Genomic DNA, 24,347 nt, shown 5'->3' with positions numbered 1-24,347 from the left:
TTTATTTTAATAGGACCAAATATCTTTGGAATGGAAAGTGTGCTAAAGTTCATAGATATGCTTATTCTTCTTCTTTAGTTAATTGTAGAGGAAATACTTTGCACAAATAGGACAAAATAGTCTGAGAACCGGTGAATGCATTCTCAAGAAACTGTATAAAGAACTTTGATAAAGTGTAAAATTGAAAGAGGCCAAAAAGGGAGGGAGAGGAATACAGGTGAAATTAGAGTTTTATTCTCCTTGAGTGGTGAATTGGAGGGCAAAAATGGTCCAAGACCAAATCTGGTGGTTCACGAGAAGTCCCCCCGGGAGCAGGGAGGTGATGCAGTTGCTGTGTGACCACGATGATCGTTTGGAGCTGATTCCAGAAGCATGTTAAGTTCTGCCACTGCTCCTCATGGCCATGAGAGGAAAACTAGCACAGCTGGAACAGCCTGTCCCACGTGCTGGTGTCCCACATGTCCCCCCTAAGAGAGTGGAAGCACCAGGGAAGTTCTCAGCATGAGCCTGCAAAAACTCTTGCTGGTGAGCACGGTGATGTTGGGTCTACCGAGTCCTTGCTTAATATTGTTTCTTTTCAGCACACCCTAATTATAACCCAGGAGCTCAGATAGTGCCAAACACTTTGGTTTTTGCTTCCCTCACGCAGAAGGTGACAGTGTTGGTTACGGGAGCGACAGCCGACAAGCAGCTGGGTCGGAGCTGGTGAGTCCAGAGGCTCTTGGTGCTGTAAAGGCCCCGCGGTGCCTGGAGGAGCAGGACACCGGCACTGACGGGATCAGTCCTCTGCTCTGAATCTCCTAGTATTTGCTAGTGCTGCTCAATATTGTCATGTTATCAAAGAGAATTTGTCAGCAATAACTTAATGCACCATTTGGGGAGATCTGTCGATCCTGACGAGGGAGCATCCAACACCCACTCGGAGAATCAGCATGTGCTGATTTTCATGCTCTGATAAGAGCAAATGCTCTTTTTTTCCCCATGTTAAATTAAGGGAACATAAAGGGGATTGGTGCTATTTTAATAATACCAGGCATGCCACAAAAGTGAATGCTGTATCAGCATTTGCAGTACATTTAGAGGATGAATCATCTTTTACTCATGGGAGTAACAATTCTGTAGCACAAATTCAATGTGTTACCATATGTGTCCGCCAAATTGTGTTCTTATTGCAACTAATTTTGTATTGAATTTTTTAGGTCAGCTTATATTTGGAGAAAAACAAACTAAACACCATTTTTTTTGGCTCATTTGCATGTCTGTGATTATAGTAAAAGGGTTTGCTTCCTAATTTAAAGTGATGCAAGCAGTCTGCCATGAAAGTGAGCTGCAATATTGTGTTAGTTATGTTTTTGAAAAACTGGTTTTAACACTCACTTTTTAGCCCTAGAATAGGTGGATAGTTGGAAAGTTAAAAAATTAAAAATAAAAAAAATCCATATCACTTTTAGCTTACACTGGATGTGTAGAGACTCAGTTATGAAATGTCGTCATCTTTCTTTGAGCTAAATAATATTTTGCGTGTTTGCTTAATGGTTTTACAACGTACTGCTGCCGATGTGGTGAACACATTTTGGCACCATCCATCCTCAGAGCCGTTAGGGTTGGTATATCCGCATCTGTGATCCGGTGATGAAGGACTGCCTAGCAGCACGCACTGTCAGGATACAGCGCGTTGCATTAAAAGCCTGCTCGTTAATAGCTCTACGCTGTGCAGGGACGTGATGTGCTCGAGCAGCTGCCCTGTAGAGAAACTCTTAAGGCATCCTGTCAAAGTCAGCCATGCTAATAACTCCTTAGCACACACTGGCGTATTGCATCAAGGCGGGATCCTACTTCTAACAGCACTGCTGTAATGCCAGGCATATTGTATACGGTGTTCAAAATCCATGCGTTAACAGCGCCAGTTTGCTGACGTTCTCCTGCATGCCCTGCTGAAGGGTTATAATAAATGAGCTAAGATGAGGCTTACTCCATCCTACGCTGAGGGAGCAACCGGAGCTAGCAGGCAGATGCTTGAACTCCAGACAGGAATGGCTTGTCTTCACTGCCTACCCTCGACCTACCCCTTCCTTTTCCTGCGCTGTTGAGACGCCAGATTCTGCCAAAAACTCCAGACTTCATCTCTCACTGATCCAGTCTCAGGCCAACACCTCCGTGTCCCTCAGCGCATGGGAAGGAGCATCCCATAGAGATTTCCAAGGTGATTTTGTCATCTCCTATTGCCGTTCTGTCAGGCAGGTGTGTTGCTGAACGGGCTGACGAATACCGCTCTGTGGTTTTCAATGTGTGCCCCGTCTTTCTGCTTTCACCGCATGCCACTTGTCTTATATTGCAAGGTTTACTCTCTAGGACTGTTCTTAATTGATGCATTTGTGCAGCCACGACATGAAGAGTCCTGATTCGTGACTGAAACTCATGGAGTGAGGGCTCAATACAGCTTTTTGAGAGAAAGGTTTGTTCTGGTTGAAAGTACAAGAAAACTCCCCTACGGTAAATTCAACAAGGCCTTGATAAAGAGTTTTTATCCTAGTAGTGAGTCAGTGGGAAGGCAAGTTTCTAAAACACCACAAAGCTGTAAATGAAAGCTGTTTCTTGCATGTTTTATGTCAAATGCTAGTTATCATCACTGGATTAGGAAATCACTGCTGTCTCACTAACGTCTCTGTCGGGTGTCTGAGGGTTTTGAATGCTTGGAGAACCTCATTTACATCATTCAAGTGAAGTTGTTGGCTTGGTTTGTATGGGTGCTGCCACTGACCAGGCTTTACCCAAGTGTACTTTACCTCTTCAGGGTCTTTGGGTGAGGCGGGACATGTCTGTCTCGGTCATGAAGCACTGATATCATCTTTCTATTGAATCTGTGCCTGTAACAGATTTGGCTATGCTGGAAAAATGTCCACTTGGGTATGCATAAAACCCTTGGCTCCTGGCTCAGGGTTTGGCTCAAGTGCAGGATACTACTTGGACGGTAACGTCTCCCCTTTCCCTCTGCCCGCTGAACAGCCCTTTGCTAACTCTGCAATCCCGTAGCCCGACCGCCAGAGCTGCAGACGGGAGATCTCCGAAATCCCTCCAGCTGCTCCAGGCAGTGGCTGTCTTCACACGCTACGCCCAGATTGCCAAGGAGCAAACAGGTCTTAGTCCGCAGAGCAGATATCAAAGCCCACATAACCATAGCTCCAAGCTGCTCATACACCGGTCCTACTGACTGGTCATTTGGTGATCCAGCCTAAATGTGTGCACTCAGCCTGGCTCAATTATGAAGCCTCTTAGGTGTTGGCTTTACACAAGCCCCTTTTCTGCTCACCGAGCAGATCGTCTTTCTGTGTTTGTTTGCAGGGACTCGATGGACCTGTCTGGGCATGAGTATGGGTTAAGGAGCTACCCACAGACATATCACACTGATAGGACCAGGTAGTGCATCCTGCTAGGAGCAACCAAACAGCCAGTTCTGAGGACCTGATATGTGTTGTACGCACTGTGGGGATCTTCTTTGTTTGGTGTGGTTTTTGTTTGTTTTCTTGGTTTTTTTGGTTCAATCCCATGGACTGAATGTCCATTTCCTGGTGCTTAGCATGAACTAAATCACTACCCATCACTGAAACCTCCCTCTGAACGTTAGCTCTGAGTTGTTTGCATAGTGATACAACTGGGATCACTTGAACCCTAAATGACAATGATTTGGAAGAACAGGAAAGGGCTTGAGAAGTCCACTGTTGTTGCCTTCAGTCAAACATCTTGTTTCCTGTCTGCTCAGGTATTTCACGAACACTTCATAAATTTCTTTCCTCGCCCATCTTATCCTGAGACAGCTGCTGCTTTCCCTGTAGAGCAAGGGGACTCTCCAGTTCTGCTCCTCTTCCTATTTCATGCTCCCATTACTTAATTTTTCTACAGATTTTTTATTGTTTTTCTTACTATTATCATTTCGTTTTGCTGTTTTACTGCAATTGTTAAGGTTTATTAGAAAAACTATTTTTTTAATACTCTGTTTAAGAACTTCACTGCACATTTTTTGGCAATGCTGAGAATAGCTGACTGAAAATTAGGGGAAACATAAAAGGAGGAGGAGAGAAAAGGCAGCCTACGAGAGATAGGAAATTGCACTTCGCTTTTCACATGGTTAAATCCCAAACACTGGTAAATGTCTTTTCACTGGGGAGGGTGGTTCATACTCGGTATAAGTACAAGTGTGCTTAATCAATAATGAAACACCACAGGCATTTGCATTTCTTTGTGCAACATTCAAAATCTTGGATAGTTTTCGTCAGCTGGTGACAGGATTCTTTGCATGAACATGAAAATTAAAATCACTTGAATGTTTTCTCTGTGCAAGTCTTAGCCATTGCACTTTATTCCTCGGGTGACACTGGGAAATACACTGACATTTTATTAAAGCGGTGTCCCTGCAGGATAGGTAATGCTGGAGGCACTGACAGGCAAACCATGTAAAACTCACTTAGCAGCGACTACCTAGCTACCTTTTTTTTTTCCCTCTCCCCTCAATGCGAGTTAGTTGCTGCTTTGGCAAAAACGCGGGCAAATGTTCTTGTGCCATGCTACTCCATCTGTGCCTTCTGAGCACATTTCCAGACCAAATCCTCGGTACAACCTTTATTATGATTAATTATTGTGCACACAAGATTCACAGCTGTGGTGGTGGCTACAAAAATAGGCCCTGGCAGTTCGCAGTCGTCCTGCTCTGACACAGCTTTCTCACCGCCCATGATACACGTCCCCTATTTCAGGAACCCAGCACATTTCATGCTCTTTTGATTGTAGCCTTCGGTGACTTTTACAAAATGCAGACTCTAACTTCCGAGGGCTGACGTCTATTTACTGTGGGAAATGGATGGAAATACTGCTTTTATTCAAGATTACCATCAAAGACGTCTTTAATTTTTAGTAATACACTGAGAAAAAACATACCACAGTACAGCTATAAAACCGAGGGAGTTAAAATAAACCAATACAGATATCTTTTAATGTTCCCTGTGCCTGAACACCGTTCAGTCTTCCTTAGGATCTTGGGCAAATCTCTTAATTTCTCTGTATCTCCATTTTGATCTTTTAAACCGAAATACTCTCAGGTTGTGCTGTGTCTTTGTGAACCTATCTTCAGGCAAAAGTGCAAGAATGAGCAGGGAATCATAACATTTCTATCACTGCTAAAAACGCCTCTCTTCTCCCCGGGTTTCCCAAGCTCTGCCCACAGCACCGCTTGCCCACCGAGGACAGTGAGCTTTTCCTTGCCTCCTTCAGCCTGCTGCAACCAGCGCTAGGGGAAAATGCACTGGCGGATGACTTTCTGTAATAAAATGCTACTACCTGATAGGGGCAAAGGGATCGGGAAATGCCAACGTTGTTTCAGGCCGGTGCAATTTCACTGGTGCAAACAAGCTGAGAAGAAGCAAAGAGAATTTTATGGGGTGGATTAATCCATCAGGAATCTGCATAGGGCAGAATAACCATGAGCAGACCATACTGTTAATAAATTAATGAAGAGTACTGATGAAGAATTCTTCTAACTCTTACAAAAATAATGTTTTGGAAGAGTTATGCATGGTTAGTGTTTCAAGGACACCGTGGGACTCAAAATGCACTTAGTATTTTAATTCGTGTCGCTAAATCATATTACTTTTTATTTAACGCTATGTACTTTATACCTAGACATATAGCAAAACCTGAGGGAGTTTACTGTACTTTACCAATAAGCCACCTGCACTGACAACTCTGTTTTTCAAGCAGATGGTACTGTGATGAATTATCCAACATTCAGGAATCACGGCATCTTTCTGAAAAATTTGCACAGATGTTTATAATGCGATTTCCATGATTACACAACATTTGCGCATCCACAGAACGAAGGGGCCTTCTGTTAAAAAGTCACTCAGCCTGAGAAGTTTGCACTAGGATAGTGCTCCGCAGCGCCTGCGCCTTCATAAGTGTGATAGTCCCTAGACACAGCCCTCGTGGTTGAGGTCTCTGTGTGCACCTCCATCTGTGTTGTCCCGAGGTCGTAACAAAATAAGCACGACCTCTTCCAGGGTCATCTGTTTTCCCAAAGTTAGATTTATTTCATGAAATACCTAAGCTAAGCAACCAAATCAGCTACGAATTACAGAAATTAATAGGAAAATGACTCTCACGTATTTGAATTTTGTCCTGATGGGGACCAACATGAACTGATGTTGGCACTGTCTCCCTGCTGCTTGAGCAAAGTTACTGAACGGGTCGCTCTTGCCTCTCCGCGTTGGCCTCTAACACCTCCTCTCCTACGCGCTTCGGCCTACGCACAGCAACAAGATGGCACCAGTGAAGTTTTAGCTCATAACAAACACCTAAGTTATTTCTGCTAAAATTAATAGCTGTGTCATATCCACAAGCTGTGACCCATCTATTGAAGGATGAACAAAGTCACCCTCAGCTTGTTTCCCGTGACACTTCCCGCTGACAGATCCCAGAAGGTCCTGCTGAAAGACCTAAGTCTTTTATTCATGGTTTCCAAGTGCTGCATGAAAGTGAAAGCTGAAAACTGTAGTGGTTCAAACTAAACCTCTGAGCAAACATCTTTTTGACACTGGTCACTGAAGACACGGATCTTGCCCTCTCGCTGCTGCAGAAACTGAAAGATGGAGAATCATACTAGTGCTGAGGCCTGAAACCCGCAGGGAGAATCGGGAATTGGGAAGAGTTCCTACCTTCCAGGTACACATTCCTCTTTACGGACTCAAATGAGCTCTTTTATCCCTCAGGTGCTGCTATTATTGACAGAGTCTGTGCACGAGGGGGTGGATTATCACAGAGGGAGCTTCCTGCTGCTAGCTGCAGACTGTGACCAGCCACCGAGCTGGATTATGCTAAGCTGGCCAGGGATCGCTTGGGCATTTACGCTTTCCAGAGTAGACTGCAGAGATACAACTATTTGTTTATGTATTTATAAACCACCAAAAGCAAAACTTTCAGCTGAAGAATGTGAGTTATTATCGCAAGTTAGCTTAGAAAAACACAAAGACTATTTTTTGTCATTGAAGGATCACACGTCAAACCATGTAATACTCTGTAAAACAAAGCAACCTTTACCTGGAAGAAGGGCCCAGCATTAGCCCCCAGCGGAGTCCCTTCAGCCTATGGGTCCTTTCCTGGCCTGCCCGCGAAGTGCAGGAGCTTGTCCCTGACTCGAGCCGGGAGAGCCACGGCAGGCTGGCAGTCTGCACGCCCTCCTCTCCGTACCGACGCCAGCCTTGGCGGGGCGCAACGCAGCTTCGCATCATCTCAGACAGTTACAGCTCCAATACCCCATGGGAAAGAAAAAGGAAATGCAGAAACGGAAAACAGTTCTATGGCCAATTAATTAATCTGCAGAAATCTGTAAACCTAACTCATGATTTAATTAGCCTTATCATGTTCACACAACATTTCAGCTCTCTGCTGACACTTAGGTTTTGCCTGTTTTCTTACAAGCTAAATACCAGGGCTATACTCATGTTGTGCAAGTTGTATTGTGTATACATGAATCATTTTTTAATTTGTTTAGTGAATCAGATCCCTATATAAAATAAAATAATGAATTATTTAAGAATACCATAGGGAACTAAGATTAAATAAACATTCAAAAGAAATAATAATAATGCATGTATCTTTCATCTGGATATATTTTTTCATTGGCTCAGATTTTGCCAAGAATTTTATAAAAGTGGAGACCATAATTGTGCTAATAAAGAGGAAATTATACCAACCTATAATTAGAGTAATAAGGAGAAAGTTATAGCACATCATAACTGAGCCAATAAGGAAAATATAATCGTGTCTAATAGCTTTTATGAGTGTTAGTGCCTTCTGTATACTTAATAAATTGGTGTCCGTTTTCATGATATGCATCTAAGACATCTTTCCAAATAAAGCAAATTTCTCTCTGATTAAAATGTCTTTCCATGACTTTTCTAATTATTTGTTAAGAGGAATTTTGGGGGATTTTCTAGTAGTCTAAAATAACAAGTGACATTGACTGGTGAAAGAGGACCTGTGCCAAGTTCACCCAGCTGCCACCTTCTGGCTTTTTATCTTGAGATTTCACAACTTTTGCCATCAGTGTTTTTCCCTCTGGAGACCCTGAGCTGTCACCATCTCGGCAATCTACCATCTTCTTGTCTTGTACAGCTTGAGTTTACTCCTTTTTTTCTCACAACGCAGCAGCTTTCTCAACACAGCAGCTTTCTCAAGAGTTTGAGCCAAGGTCTCACTGCTGCTCCCTGGGAAAGCCAGGCCTGCGATCACGGCCGCTGTGTCGAGGAGGGGCTTATCAGGGCTAGAGAGCTTAAACAAAATCATGTATTCATACAAATGACATTTCAGATGGTTTAGCAATAGTTTACTCTGTATCAGGAAAAAAAAAAAAACCTTTCCTACTTTTAAAACAATTAGCATCTCCTCAGTTAGCAGGGTCCTTCTAAGTGTAGCACTTTTCCTTGCTTTTAAAGGATCCTAAAATCTTAGAGAAAAGTGCAAATGTTGGCCTGACAGTGAAGTAGGTCTGTCCATCACTCATTCGGAGACCTTTCCAAGATTGGCGCAAGGTAGCTAGCCCACTGGCTTTATCGAACACTTCCCAGCCAGCTGCAAATGAAATTAGTAACAGGGACCTCTTTTTGAGGAAATTGGTAAAAAGCCAGATAAAATGCAGTATTTCTTCACATATGCATGCACTTTACATGAAATATGCCTTTAATTTGGCAAGCTGTTCAGCTTAGTGCTGCTTATAAGAGACCAAGTGTTTGTTTTGAGGCCGTAGATGGCTTGGGAGGCCGAGCTTGACCCCTGCGAGCAGCTGGGTGTGACCCTAAATGTGTGAATAGACCTGGAAAGCTTGGAGGGAGCTTGGGAGAGAAGCACTTTCCACTAGGATGCCATCAGCGAGAAATATCTGAGATACAACTTTTCCCAATTTTGTCTATCATAGATTTCTCAGCATTATTACATGAGTCCTCCAGGTAATCCAAAATGTGCATAATTTAGGCTATTCATAAATTTAGAAGATTGCATATGCTAAGGTAATATGCTGAAGGGCAGCTTAATAGTGAAATAAATAATAACAAAAATGTTTGATGTTTCCATAACATATATTGCTTAAATATTTAAGCTTCTTAGACTGCTAAACATCTGTCTTTCCTAGAGCTGGCCTTTGCTTTCATTTCCCGAGAGACTTGGACATCTCTTTCATTGAAAGTCCTATACCTATGTGAGATATATTTCACAGGCACACATTCAATGATAAAATACACAAATATCTTTGGTGGTGATTTTAAACAACCTTGCCTTAAATAAAGTTTTGCATGACCTCAAAAAATGGTATAAATAAACAGGTAAATATATATATATATTTAAAAGTATCAGTATATATCTATCTATAATCTGTTCTAGATATTCTGCTGTTTGATACCTCACTGCTTTCCTTTCGAGCTCCCAGAGGAATATTGAGAAAATGACCAGTCTACACAAAATTACTAAAGGCATTAAGTGTATTTAATCTGTAATTTTCATGAAGATATTTTTAGTAAGCTAAGTAATAACTAAAAGAAGTGTTTCCCCTCACAGCACACAGTTGTAAAACTTTAATTTATATGTTAATTTTTTAATTAAAGGAAAAAATCATAGAAAAGGGCCGTAACAGTCTAATATTAGACTCATGGATAACGGTTTAGCAGTATAACAGACTAAACAGTCTGTCTTAATGTCCCGGTTAACTAAAGACAGCCAGGTAGCCCTAACACTGAACTCGGAGCATTTCCTACGCCCCAAGAAGCAGCCTGGGACACTTCTCGCAGGGTCACCTTGTCCCAGGCCACAGAAACGCTAACACTCTGCATTTAATCTGTCCGCCTGCTTGTCTCGAGTGCCCTGGGCACTGCCGAGGGGGTCGTGGTGGGCACAGGACCTGGGGACAGCAGGGCAGGTAGGACCCCGCCGCCAGTGTCAGAAGACGGAGGAGGCCGGGAACGGCAATTTTTGTGTTTGGTTTTCCTGCTGGTCTCCTGTTCCTGTAGGAAACCGCAGCTCAAAATTTTTGAAAAGCGAGTGGCTAGAGTTGTCTCTAGAATCGGCTCCAAACTAATTATATTTTGTTATTAAAGATTTATGCTCATGTAACTAAGATCACAACCTTGGCTAGGAATTCTTAATTCCAAACTATCACTTTCATGCTAAAATCCTAGGGATTTATAATCTGGCTCCGGTCTAGCCTAGGCCATATTCTTTCAAATGGACATGTCCCTGCAGTAAACCTCTCTAATGCCTGTTGCTAGAGGTACATTTTAAAGTTATTAGAAGAAATCAAATGACTGTGCTTTCTTGAGCTTTTCTCTATTAAAACACTTTTTCACGTACTAGCTTCTAAAAATAGTTTGAGGTCTCCATGTTAAGGTCTACGAACTTTATACTTCTTATTTCTGCTTTGTTTCTCTTCTATACATTGCCAAATAACGCCTTCGTATAACTGAAACAGAGCTGTGGTTTGACTGTTAAATTAGGTAATTGTCTGGAGCTCCAAAAGGGGAAGCAAAGGCTGCTGGTAGACGCAAACCCCAAAGTGGGGAAAAGTTAGTTGCCCCTTTCAGAGAAGTGCTGGCGAACGGCAGCAGAGGACGGCAAAGGCGGTCTGGAGATGGGGATGTGCGGCCTGGATCGGCTGTGGATCTCCAGCAGAGCTTTGACGAGCCTTTCTGCAAGGGGGAATGTGTGCACGTGCATGATTTATTTATCCTCTCCCCTCCTCTTCCTATTTTACTTTCATTTTTATCTCGAAACGCTCTCGATTTAAACACTCTCTCGATAAATGTGTCTATAGTACAGGGCGTAGGAGGTGACTGAAGAGGCGCTGATTTATGGCAGGGCGGTGGGACGTGTCCCCGGCTGGGCGGCAGCCCTGGCACCGCCGACCCTCGGTTTGGGGTCGAGAGACCCTAGGCACAGGAAGGGTGTCACAGGCACTAGCCAGCATGGGTGAGTTCCGATTTTATGCCTCAGAACAGTGAGAAAACATTATGTGACACCTTCTGGGTACCACTTTTAACCCTGCCGTCAGAAGAGGACAACACAGACTTCTACAGCAACCCTCAGATGTCATAAGTCAAGTAATAGCACTAAGGCTTGCCGGTTGTTATGGCTGCGCAGAGCACCCTCCTTTTCCTCCGCCACAGCTGCTTGCAACGAGGAATGACTAAATGCAGGGAAAAGGAAAGTTTGAGGTACTTTAAAATTGTACTAATCGTGAGCTGTACAACAGCAAAAAATACACGTAGGACTAGCTCCCTGTGCAAAATGAAGGAAACAAAGGCAGGATTATATCACATTTATAATTCTGTTTATCCTTTCCGATTATGAAATAGTTGCCCTGTGCTAAGAATTCACTTTGCCTTCCCTTTCCAGTAGGAGCTAATGCCCGGTTTTCTCCAAAACGGGGTTGTCTCGGTAGCACTTCTGCAGCTACACCGTGAGCCTTTGGACAGATGTCAGGCACTACAGCCCGGCTGCCTGCAGATCAAGTTGCGGCTGCCAACTCTCGCGAGCTTTGTGTCAGAAACAGTTGATTATAATGTCAGTACTGGCCAATTTACGGGCTTAAAGCAGCAGCTGCACACTGCAGTTTCACCGAAGTGTTCAGAGATCCTGACTCTCAGAAACTTTGCAGTTCCTGTGACCGAAGGGGGGTAAGTGATTCTCTGTTTAACAGGGCTCCGTCTGCCAGGGTAATTTCAGTTCAGCTCGATTTGCATGGGGATTGTGAGCTTTTAAACTGTTACGCTCTGCCCATTTGTTGCTCTCTTGGGAAAACTCACTCTACCCCGCGAAGCGAGCAAGCAGGCAGGCATGTGCGGCAGCCCTCGGTGGTGTCCAGGAGAGTCCGGGCTAAGTAAATTAAACTGAGCTAGGAATCACTTATTACTTCAACCATCTTTTCTATTTAAATAGCGATTACATAGTCTCGTGTATAGATTTCTTCACTTGGAAAAGATTTGCAAGGAGAGGAAACAGACGCTGAAATAAATTGTATTCCCTTGCTGAACGAGAATACGAAAGTACGTCCTGTTTAACTTTTGCTGGGTGAAACTAATGCAGAAGCAGCTTTTTAAAGTATGCAAATACATTATATGATATATCTCCACTTGGTTAAGGTTGATGAGCCAAAGCAATCTTCTGACTCTTTTACTCTCATAGTCATAACCAAGTAATGTTTGTTTTGCTCAGTGTGCTTTATATTGCTGAGTTTGTTTTAATGCAGCATTAAAATCATTATTAAATGCAATATTTGCCATACATTCAAGGTGTAATAGTAATCCTCTATCACTTGCTACTTTTGTCAATATTAGCAGAGTAACTTGAAACTAGACATATCCTCTCATTCAGTAGTTTAAAACTTCTCGCTTTTTCAAGCTTGATCTGTTTCAAACTTTTTCTTTAAAATATCAGCTGTTTTATTGTAGAGCTAATTAGAAACGTACAGAATTGAATTTTTTTATTAGTTTTTTTTTCCTTAGAATTCTCATCTAAAACATTTTAGGATCAACAGTTATGCCTCTGTGTTTTGAAATCCTGGAGTGTTTTACCCTTATCCTGCTCTTTTTTAAATTAATTTTTAGATATTAAAACTGTTAAGAACTTTTACCTCTTCTGTTTTTGCTAGTGTTGTTTTCTTTTCTTTGCAAGGATGATATCAGAAATCCCTGACTGCATCTAGTTGTTGCCGTTGCTCAGTCCCAGGTGGCATGTTAAAAGTGAGCGTGGGAAAAAAAGAAAGAGCTCGCGAAGAAACAGATTTAGAAAAAGTACTTTTCCCGTCTCGAGCAGCGGTGCCTGGGGTGCACACGTACGCAGCGAGATTCCTGCTGTAAACACGGATGGTTCTCACGGCCACCGCGGTGGTCCGGGCTGACCGTGAGAGAGGGCGAAAGAGTTTAGCCCCAACCTACTCTTTCTGTGCCTTTTCTCACCCAGCTCTCCAAAGATTTTATTGCGGGAATGAATGGCAGAAACGGGCGGGCGTATGGTGAGGACCGCATGGCCGAGCGGTGCGGCCGGGAGCTCCCCGCGGCTGGGGAAGCGGGGCTCCGGCACACACGCGCCTCTGCGCTTGCTGGACCGCCTGAGTGGTCCAGACCGACCGCTCACATCCGTAAAGCGTAGCACGCACACGAGCGTTTGCAGGCTTCTGAGAAGCAAATCTTGAGATGAACCGCTAGGGAAACTGTGAAGTCTACTGCCCTTTTTCCCCACCTTGTCATTTTTTTAAATAAAAGGACACTTTGAGGTTAAATATTTATTTTTCCAAAGTTTATCTATTGTTTATGGGTTTTGATAAATTCTCTGAAAATTCTTCTCTGTTCCTCTGATTCTATCTCAAATTCAGAAGCCTCTCTGAGCAAAATGTTCCTTTTTTTTCCAGTGTTTTCTCAGCTTATTTCCAACAATATGCAAACTAGCAAGAGGAGCTCAGATTGGGTGCACAGCTGTACTTTCCACAGAAATTAGCCTCATTCCTTTTAAGGACACAAGTGCTTCTTATTAACAAAGAATGGACTGTTTAAAGTGGCAGGGCTGAGTACACTACGTACAACAGGACAGCAAGCAAAAAATAGAAGGAAGCTTTGTCGAGCAGAAGCCGTAAAAATGGGTTTTTGCAAATATTCTTTTCCTGACATTTCATTTTCAAGGGGAAAATGCATTTTTATAACATTTTAAAGAATTAGGGTAAATAGGACTATTAGTATGCTTAAATGGTGTACATAATCGGAATCTATACCCTTAGCTTTAAGATAATATTAATTATCTCTTTAAGAAACTCTCAGGAAGCAAGAACCAGGCCATAAATTATTAGGTACTGCCTACACAGATCAAAAAAATCCGTATGTATTTTTAGCATTTTAATGTTCATTTTAAGTAGCAGAAATATGACAGCTTCTTGTGAGTATGGTGGTTAGAAACCAGGTTAAGTTACCTAATAGAAATAAAATCTTGAAAGAAATGTTGCAGGTAGGTCTTGGCCTGCCTCCGTGTACAGTCACCCACAAGAGCTAATGACCTGACAGTCAGCTGAGGTACTTCATGCACTTCACTTGTTAGAGGCACCTTCAGATCTTAAGACATATGAGCAGGATACCACAACCATCTAGTGCCTTTTTGAGTTTATAGCGGTGCTATCTTTACTTCAGCCCAGGCACGTGCTGTGACACAAGTGTGTAGCTCAAACCTTGCCTGGGCCTAGAAATCCTTGGATTAAAACATGGGTCCAAGCTCCTTTCCAGCATTCACGGTGTGCATGTTAAGATGTGGAAAAATCTGTGCGTAGTGATGTTTATTATTCCCCTTTATTGACTTGAGAATGCAGATTGCTAAATAAACCTCAGACGGAATAGTGGCTAATCAGGCATGGCATTTTCTATCACAGATCATAAAATGCTCTATTCATCGAGTGGTGAAGTCATCTGTTAACTAAAGAAAACGATGAAAACGTGATGGCCAAAAATTGCTGATGGAGGGAGAGAGTGCTGGTATTTGGGAACAGAAAAAAAGCAGTTCCTCCTAGGCTCAGCAAAACCTCTGCTGTGTTGTAAATCCAGTGTGGACTTACAACTACAGTGGCATGAAAAAAATCAGACCACGGATATATGACCCATGGTCCACACAGTCAGACACTACTTGTGTGACCTTTCCCTCTTTGGCCTCATTTCCTCACGTTTTTTAGGGACAGTGTTGTTTTGAAGCCCTGTATTGTGAGTCAGTGAAACTGCAGAGTTTTTGTAACACTTTCTCCAAATAGCCCCTTTTATATTTAAGGCCGGCCTTGCCTGCACGAAGAAAAGAGCACGATTTTATCCAAAGATTATGGGAACATTTGGAGTAGCTGGTCTGTTGATCCTCTAAATAAATATCTATTGGTCCTCTCTTGCAAATTTCAAGGCTCAGACTACAATCTGAAAAGCCTTTTTCAGCCCTCTGTTCCTACGGAAATCGCTTTCAAAAACTGGAAGCTGCTGTCAGTAAACCTCAGTTATAATTATGGTTTTCCAAGGAGACTGTGGAATCTCCATCCTTGGAGACACTCAGAACAGGACAAGGCCCTGAGCAACATCATCTGACTTAGAAGTCTGTCCAGCTGTAAGTGGGATTTGGCCCAGATGACCTCCCGTGGTCCTTTCCCACCTAAACTGTGAGTCTATAGCCCTGCGCTAAATACTAAAAATGGTTTTGCAACAGGACAAATTAGCAAGAAGTTATGGTTAAAGACTCCTGAGCCTGAATGCTTTGTGCACAGCACCATCTTGTTTCCAGTGCCCTTGGAAGGATCTACGTGCTTTCTGAATATATGCTTTTGGTTCTGGTACCGATACATTAACATGCAAATTCTGAATTTCTTTTTTCCTTTCTTTCAGACACCATGATTTGCAAATATGGCACAGGTGTCCATACCAGATTTCTTATGTGGTTTCTTCTCCTGTACATGTTCATCAGGAAGGTGCTGCCGGAAGAGAACATCATCACAACTAAGAAAGGCAGAGTAAAGGGGGTGAACTTGCAGGTACTAGGGGGAACGGTGACAGCCTTCCTTGGAATTCCCTATGGACAGCCGCCCATTGGAAGACTGAGGTTTCAGAAACCAGAACCTCGTGAGAAGTGGTCAGATATCTGGAATGCCACAGAACAGGCAAACTCTTGTTACCAAGCTATAGACACAACTTTCCCTGGATTTCCTGGCTCAGAGATGTGGAATCCAAAAACTAACCTAAGTGAAGACTGCTTATACCTTAATGTATGGATTCCCTCTCCCAAAACCAAGAATGCAACTGTCATGGTGTGGATATATGGGGGTAGCTTTGAGGGTGGGTCAACTTCCCTGCCTGTCTATGATGGCAAGTTTCTGGCTAGGGTTGAAAGAGTCGTTGTTGTTTCTATGAACTACCGGACTGGTGCATTAGGATTTTTGGCTTTGCCAGGAAACCAGGAAGCACCTGGAAATGCAGGTTTATTCGACCAAAGATTAGCACTTCAGTGGGTCCAGGAGAACATAGCAGCTTTTGGGGGCAATCCGAGAAGTGTGACTATATTTGGAGAGAGTGCTGGCTCTGCTTCTGTCAGCTACCACGTCCTTTCTCCTGGAAGCCATCCCTTTTTCACAAGAGCCATCATGCAAAGTGGAGCTGCAAATGCCCCCTGGGCTGCAATAACACCATCAGAAGCCAGGAACAGAACTGTGGCTTTAGCCGAGTATCTCCACTGTCCTACCAGCAATGAGACAGAGCTAATCGTCTGCCTCCAAGACAAGGACCCCCAGGATATAGTGAACAGTGAAAGCTTTGCTGTAGTAAGTGAATCCCTTATTAAAGTATATTTTGGTCCAACTGTGGATGGCGATTTTCTTCTGGATATGCCAAAAACATTGGTTGAAGATGGCCTTTTCAAACAGACACAGATCTTAGTGGGCGTTAACAAAGATGAAGGATCAAGTTTTTTAGTATATGGAGTACCCGGTTTCAGCAAAGATAACGATAGCTTGATCAATAAAACAGAATTTCAAGCAGCTTTAGCATATGCCTTCCCAGAAGCAAGCCAACTTGCAGTGGAATCCATCATTTTTCAGTACACAGACTGGGAAAATGAGCAGAAACCAGAGCATTACCGTGATGCCATGGACGACGTGGTTGGTGATTACACTATGATATGTCCTGCGGTGGAATTCGCAAAAAAGTTTGCGCAGCTAGGACACAACGCATTCTTCTACTTCTTCGAACATCGATCCTCAAAGGTCTTTTGGCCAGAGTGGATGGGAGTGATGCACGGTAGCGAGATCCAGTTTGTGTTTGGATTACCCTTAGAAAGAAGAGCTAATTACACCAAGGCTGAAGAAATCTTAAGTAGGTCCATGCTGAGATACTGGGCAAGTTTTGCAAAAACGGGGTAAGTTTCCTGTAGCCGTTTGTTTGATTGGTCAGCTGCTTGCGCTTGCACAGACACAGAAACCCTACCCATGCTGGTTGTGATTTGAAGTCTGATGAGAGCTCTGAGGGAGGATTAATTGTCCAGCTAGGCAGAATCCCTGTTTTAGCTGTGATAAAAACAATGTCTTAGTAAAATAAACTGTTGGCGTGTAGCTCACTGTATTGGATGAGCTTAAGGAAATACTGTGTACCCACCTATAAAAGCAAGTACTAAACATTTTTTACCGTTTAACCAAATAAGCATATTTTGTTTGGATGCGTGAAATGGATTGAATGCACCGGTGTATTTAGGTAGCGTCCGAGAGAGCAGGGAGAAAACCCTTCGCTGTGCGGTGCACGGAGCTCTGCGCTGCTGCATCTGTGTGCTTCTCTCTCTATGAAATATTCAGATGGAAATGTCTTACATCGCCATAAGAAAAACAGTCGTTATCACCGTCATGTGCAATTAGTCTCAAGGCTGTCAGCCCAAAGGAAGGGGGAGCCGTCTTTTCTTGTCACAAGCTCGGTTTCCTCTCTCTCCCTCTGCTAAGAAAACTGTATATATAGAAAGTAGAAAACTGTACCTATGGAAACATGCAGTAAAATATTCAATTCACACTTTAAAAATTTTTAGCCGATAGTTTAAAATCCTGCATTAATTTATCTTCCGTGGTGGACTTCTCCTTCGATTTGTGAATGTCCTGCTACCAAATCCATGGAGGGTTTTGTAACGGTGTGTAAAGACTGAAGTCAACTTTGAAACAGGACATAACAATTTTTTCTTAGTAGATTAATAGATCAGAAATCGGAAGAGTCTATTGTGCTCATTTAGTCCATATGAGCTTACACATAACACAAAACAAAGGACTTAAACATTTCCAGGGGTGGAAGTGGCAGGTTGTTCTGAAGCTTTATTACACTTCCAGTTAAAAAGAGAAGTTTTTTTTCTGGTCTGAATTTGTCTATTCTAGTTTTCCAGCTGCGATAATGTGTTAATCTTTGACAATTTCTTAAGCTTTATATTATTAAATTTGTGCTCCCTATGGAGCTAGATTGAGACTCTATTTGAATAATGCTTAAACCTTTTATTTGTTAAACAAAACAGGTTGTGCTCTTGAGTCTTTGGCTATGAAGCGTTTTTTTCAAGTGCTTTAATAGTAACTAGGGCTCTTCTTTGACTCACCAGTGCATTTTTGGAACTTCCCTTGCTAGGACAAAACACAATCATCCAAAAGGAGACCTCATGACAGGTGCCATATATCTTCTCTATTTCGACCTGATATTCCTCCCAAGGAAAAGCTATTTGACTTGGGCGCAGCGTTAGGCGGTGGCTCGGCTTCGGCCGCGGGCAGTCTGGTCCCCGCGCACCTGCGGTGTCTCCCGGACCCGGCTGCCACCCGCTCGTCTTTGCGTTACCGGCTCCAGGTGTCACCACCCTTCGCGACTTGTCATAGCGCTTATTTAACAGGCCTGCCGCACCGCATCCCCTTTCCCCCACCCAAATACTCTTCTAACTGGCTTATTCCTTCAACAGGTGTGTAAGGGGCTGTGGTATTTTTTGAGCAAAGGAAATGATAACCATTGCTTGGTAAGATGCGTTTCCTAGACCGCCTTTTGCATTCCCTTTACGTTATGCCCCGAGGTGAACAAACAGTTAATTTTTACAAGCATTTCCTTTTAACAGATTTTCTTATGAAAAGGTGTAATTGTTTATCTTGATACATAGAAACGTTAATTGATTTAACAAGTTCTATTCCTTTCACAGCTTAGAGCCTATAATGTATTTTGTTTATTGTAAATGATGAGCATTTTAAAACTCAGAGAATGGGTGTACAGATAATTACACTCTTCAAATGTGCAGCACTTTAATACAGGTTTTATACTTGTAAAAATGTAATCTAAAATTCAGTCTGGGAGCTCTTCTGTACGAGTTCTGTGGGGAAGACTATAGCAGAGAGCAGCACTCAGCAGCAACGCGCGCTTTGGAAATGGGCTGTGCAGATCATTCGTCAACGCCAAAAATGCACGGGAAGGAATCCCAAGGCGAAGTGCAATGAGGTCACTTAAAACGTGCAACCGTTCCTGCACTGTGAAGATAGGATATGACAGCATTGCTCGGAAGCTGGTGTCACCAGGCCCTTGGTGAGAGGGAGCTGAGCGCAGGCTCCGTGTTGGGTACCGCCGCGTTACAGACCTGCCCTGCAGGAACTGGCAATCGAGATTGGGTAACGGCCATCCAAAACCTGTAGATCTTTCCATTATGCAAAACTATTTATTACTAGGAAAAGAGAAATTTAGGTCCAAACTAGATTTTGCAGAACAATACATTGTTTTGAACTTTCGATTTCTGCTATATTATAATATAAATATACATACGCAGTCATTCCTGTGTCCCTATTACCTGCTGCACGAAATAGAGTACACTGTCCCTGTTTCTGGCTAAAATCAGACATCATAAGGTACATCCAGGTTTAAATTTATGAAAGGCTTTAGCCACCAGTCTTGTCCTCTAGCCTGATTATCATTTGCACTATAATTAGATTAGCCAACAGATAGGATTTCACGTGGTTTCCACAGCAAACAGCAAATAATCCCTACCTCTGCTTTTGTCACAAATATCAAAACCATGACTATTATGGGAGCTAATACAATGGTACAATTGGACCTGCACTAAAAGTGCAGATCAGTATTAACCCATTATGCGCCACTTTCCTCATAATCCAGAACACAGATCGCCGTTGGGTTCTGTTATAAATTGTCCACACCTTAGAATGAGTGGAGAAATAAGAGACATTGTTAATAATCCCCAAGGAAATAGCTGATTTTTTTTCCCCCAGCACTTTTGTACGGACAGTAAACATTTATAAAGAACTGGGGAAGCCCTCCTTGTGTTTGACATCTGTTTATAGTAAACTCTGGCGTGATCAAAGGACAAACATCTGGGGAAAAAATTGCTTTGCCATTGATGCTTGCAATGCATGAGGAAAAAATTAGGCAAAAAGATGAAAATCAGAGATATTGTACAGCACAATTTTTAGTGAGGGCGTTTGACCTAATATTCTAATGTGCATTAGTACAAAAGCGTAAGGGAGGAAAGAGAAGCCTGCAGAAAAAAAGGAAAAAGAGATAAGGTAGAGACAACACAAGCTGAAATAAATGAGTTTTGTCTTGGGACTTTCTCCCTGACGGGCCGGTGAGATGGCACAGCTTCCCTTGCATGGGGCCACGTGCTTCGTGCCTCCTTTGGTGCTGCAGACCCCACTCTGCGTTTCTTGCAAGGGGGCTTCAAGCCCACACTTTGACCCTAATGCTCTCTATTTTTCCTTCCTACATGAGCACTGGGATTAAAAATGGTGATAGCAAAAGTCAAAGGTTTAAATACCCTGTATTGTTAGTATATAGTATAGCAGTTTTTATTTCACACCCTTGCTAAACATAAATAGCCATGATAACTGACCATTTTTTTTCTGGAAAATTATCAGGGTGAAGATTTTCTGTTATTCTATTATTCATTTTCTATACCCAAGGGCATAGTGTTAAATTCTTTTTTTTTTTTTTTTTTTTTTTTTTTTTAGGAATATGACATATATTTACATAGTCTCTAACATCTGTGTAGACCCTGCTCTGCACCATTCTTCTCTGACAATAGGCCACTGGCTTTTGTTCATGAGATTCCCTGCAGATTCACTTACCCAAAATAGGATTCAGTGTCTCGGGAAGCTCTGGTAACCATGAGCGGATGTGGAAGGATGCTTAAGTCCTGTTCAGAAGGTCACTTCTTTTGGAAACGGTGCCACAGTGCGAATTGCCACTTAACCCATGCACAGATGGGGCACAGTTTTAAGAGCAGACCCTGACACAGGGGCTGCATGGGGATGCAGACGTGGTGACTACCTGTGCTCCTGCACAGAGGAACGGGCTATCCATCACTACCTGTGGTAGCAACCCATATACATGCTGCTACTTCAGAGCATATAGACTGAGATGAATGGAAAAAGAGTTAAATTCCTCATGTATTGTGACTGCTCAAGCAGCTGACATGAAATAACTTGAGAAAAGGGCAGACTGGCAGGCCCATAAGATTTCTAGGCGCGATGCTTAGGAGTCAGCCTGTTGGATTATCACCAACTAATGCTAACCTTGATCCTAATAAACAGAGCATAGGTGGGCACCCGCCACGGAGCTGCGGCTGACTGACCTGGCAGTATGGGTACCTCATCTGCCACTTATTCACTTACAGCAACAGTTCCCCTCAGAAATACGTGTATGATCCATCTCAAGAGCAGATGTAAGTAATGAATGACACAGATTTTTATTATTATTTATTATTGTCAAGCAAACTGTTCCAGTTATTCTGCTTTTCTGAACAAAGAACATCATTTAGAGCGTGCTTACCTCACCCTAATGCCATTTTAAGTTCTTTTAGGCACTTGAGATGCGGGAGATGCCATACGTTAGTCCTAATCCTCCATCGTACAATTATATCCTGGCATAAGGAGCTGCCTGGCAAGAGAAACCGGGTTAGACTCTGCATAATGCGCTACCTGTGGAGCAGAATGCTGTGCTGTGATTTACACAGTGTGTAGAAGAGCATCACTAGCAGCAATAGCCAATCTTTTATACCGTAGGAAAAGGCAGCCAGTTACTACCCTCCACAGCGTGGCCAAAGGGCTTCTGCCTTCCAAAACCAGGCAGTTCCCGGTGTCTCCGATGTTGTTACCTGACGTCTGCCCGCAGCTCAGCTGCTGCATCTTCGAGTGCCCTCGCTTTAAATTGGATTCAGTGTATTGAGGGAGAGAGTGCAGATACCCGGGAGCGGTCCTGGCTGATGAATGTGTCATCAGCCTTGGTGGAGACATCGATGTCTGCTAATGTGTAGAGAAAGGTAACTTCTACTAAACTGCCAATAATTTCTAGGGTGTGGAAGGCAAAAACCTGCATGCGTGGCAATTCCTTCCCCTCACCTGAATACTTCTGCTGTTTTGTTAGCGCTACAGCTTTTAAAGATTAAGCTTTTGGTATCAAGTAAGGCTGACCAAGTAACCTAGCCTTTTCTAGTGTTATTAGCATAATTTTATAAGATGTCTCTTTTGCATATATTTGAGCCTTGAGAGAACATTGTCATCGCTCCCTCAAAAATCTCTGCTGTTAGCGAGGGAAGAAAGAGGGTTGTTACTGGTGCTTTCAGCATAGATCAAGTATAATAAAATATCTGGCTTATGAGAAAGAACAGATTCCAAAAGTTGATCATAGTGACCTAAATTTTGATTTAGAAGTTTTCCATTTACGCTGACCCAGGGTCTCCTCAGCCAGTTCTTGTGTTTGAGACTATTGGCCTTGAACATCAATTCAAGAGTAGTCTAAAAATCATTTGAGCAGATTCCAGAAACATCAGAATTGGACAGGCAAGTAGCTTCAGCCAAACCATATTCAGCAGGAAACCAAAGTGTGATCTCAACATCATATGGAGGGACGGGGAGGAGGCTCAGTGTGCTTGTGTGTGAACACAGATTAAGTTCACTCTAACACTATTGAGTTAGCATTCATTGCCTTTCTCCTGTACGCCTTACTTTAAATAAGGTCCATGGTGAGAGAAGATTTCTCTTTTAAAATACTTTTAAAACTCATTTCTCTGCTTCACTTTTGATGTTCTTCAGAAAGCTTGTGGAAGTAAGCAAGTGACACTAACGGGCACTATCAATCACAACGAGCAGAATGCTCTGCTAGCTGTAGTAAGACAGAGTTTTATTTATCACGAAAAAATATATGGCATCCCAAATCAGTGGCTGCTAGGTTATGCCTTTTGCATTACTTTATTCATTAGGTTTAGTAACTGTATTTTTTAGACACAAGCAAAGTAAACTGACAATGAGACAGACAAATCAGATGAGATGAAAACTCAGGTAAGAACGTAGCGGAACACACAAAGATAATATTTTTAAGGCTTTGTGAAAAATGATTCCTATAAAAGGAAACTGGCAAAACTTGTCTCACTGCCAGTTTTACAACTGATGAAACAAATCTTTGCAGCTTTTGCTATAAAGCAAAGCCTTTGAAATATTTCCTTCTATGTTTTAGGGGAATTCGAGAGGCTTTGATTGTCCCACTAAAGCTCGGAAGCACTTTGCCTGGTTATTATTGCCTTTCCCTGATGTTCCACCGGTAGATGTATAATAAACTTCAGTGCTTTTGTTACCAGCTTATCACCACGCGTTTATAGACAGCAGTTTCAGAACAGCGAGAACAAAAACAACAGGCTCATATAGTGTCCAGACAAGGGGCTGAACTGGGGACCCATATCTTGTGTGTGTGGAAAGGAAAGAACACACTAAAGAAAGCACAAGTCAAAAAACTCCAACCTCCTTTTTAACTTTTTAGTACTTCAGAAACTAGGAAGGTCTATGTACCACTGAGCACTTTGTGATAAGAAATGTACCGCTTCTGAGGTTAGCCCACATTTGTGCAGACACAGGCAGGAGCCACAACCCTGAGACCTGGTGCTGATGCTCACAGGTCCTTTTGTTCTCGAACAAAAAATAGTCATGATCTAGGAAACATTGTTTTCTATACCTACTTCTCCATCTTCAGATTCTTAAAAGCGACTTATGTTTTCGGTGTCCGTGCATATTGTTATACTAAGAAACAGTAATGGAAACCTCTTTTTAGCTATCTATCTATTTAGCTATCTAATACATTTGGAAATAGTGCATCATGGAAAAATCGGTAACTAGAGACTCACATTTGGCAGTCATCTCGGTTGCTGGCTTGCAAGCTGACAAGCTGTCACAGAATTTCAAAACTGAAACCAGGAATATTTGATTCAGTCATTTTTTTGAAATATGCCTAGGATACAAATTGCTTAGATTGGCTTTAAATTATTGCAGCTCTTGCAAAAACACAAGAAAATGTCTTGTCACTTCCCATATGTGCAGCAAATCCAATGCAGTCCACACAGGTTTTGTTCTCTACAAAAGATGAGTCAAACCACATATTTCAAAGATGGGATGAGAGCTTCTATTAAGGAAATGTCCAAATATTGTAGGAATAATTGAATGAGACATCAAACTAAAAACTATAACTATAATGTTAAGCTTTGCCTTGAACATAATACTGGTAGCACATTATAGAAAAGGTTAAGATCTAATACAATTGTCAGGAACGGAGCAGCGGGTAAAAAAACCTCTTCCTGATGAGAGGCGAAGAAAAAAGCCCTGTGATTAAAATCAGCGGATTTCAATTACAAGGGAAAAAAGAGAAAAAGATTTAGATCTGCAATAAGCTTTTGTGCTTCCTGTAGAAAACTATTTTAGTCCAGATTTTTTAAGGTTGTTTCACTGGGAGGCAAGCACCTGAATACCTTTGTCTCGCTGAGTCTCT

General features: G+C 42.4%; 1 protein-coding gene across 2 annotated transcripts in view; it reads left to right on the top strand.

The window, feature by feature from the left end:
- Positions 1 to 24,347, top strand: part of BCHE (butyrylcholinesterase) — a 53,396-nt gene that overhangs the window by 8,546 nt on the left and 20,503 nt on the right. The window contains exons 1-2 of one of the 2 annotated variants that reach the window (XM_026105767.2): positions 11,558 to 11,708; positions 15,429 to 16,950. In XM_026105767.2, the coding sequence (XP_025961552.2) occupies positions 15,434 to 16,950 (1,517 nt within the window). In that variant the 5' untranslated portion in view covers positions 11,558 to 11,708; positions 15,429 to 15,433. Of the gene's footprint in view, positions 1 to 11,557; positions 11,709 to 15,428; positions 16,951 to 24,347 lie in introns of those variants that run through there. The other variant, XM_064516581.1, reaches the window with a different exon arrangement.

Source organism: Dromaius novaehollandiae, chromosome 9 (assembly GCF_036370855.1).
Source record: "Dromaius novaehollandiae isolate bDroNov1 chromosome 9, bDroNov1.hap1, whole genome shotgun sequence".
NCBI classification, from domain to species: domain Eukaryota; kingdom Metazoa; phylum Chordata; class Aves; order Casuariiformes; family Dromaiidae; genus Dromaius; species Dromaius novaehollandiae.
The sequence above is the reverse complement of the archived record's forward strand: the minus strand, read 5'-3'. Positions and strand labels throughout refer to the sequence as shown.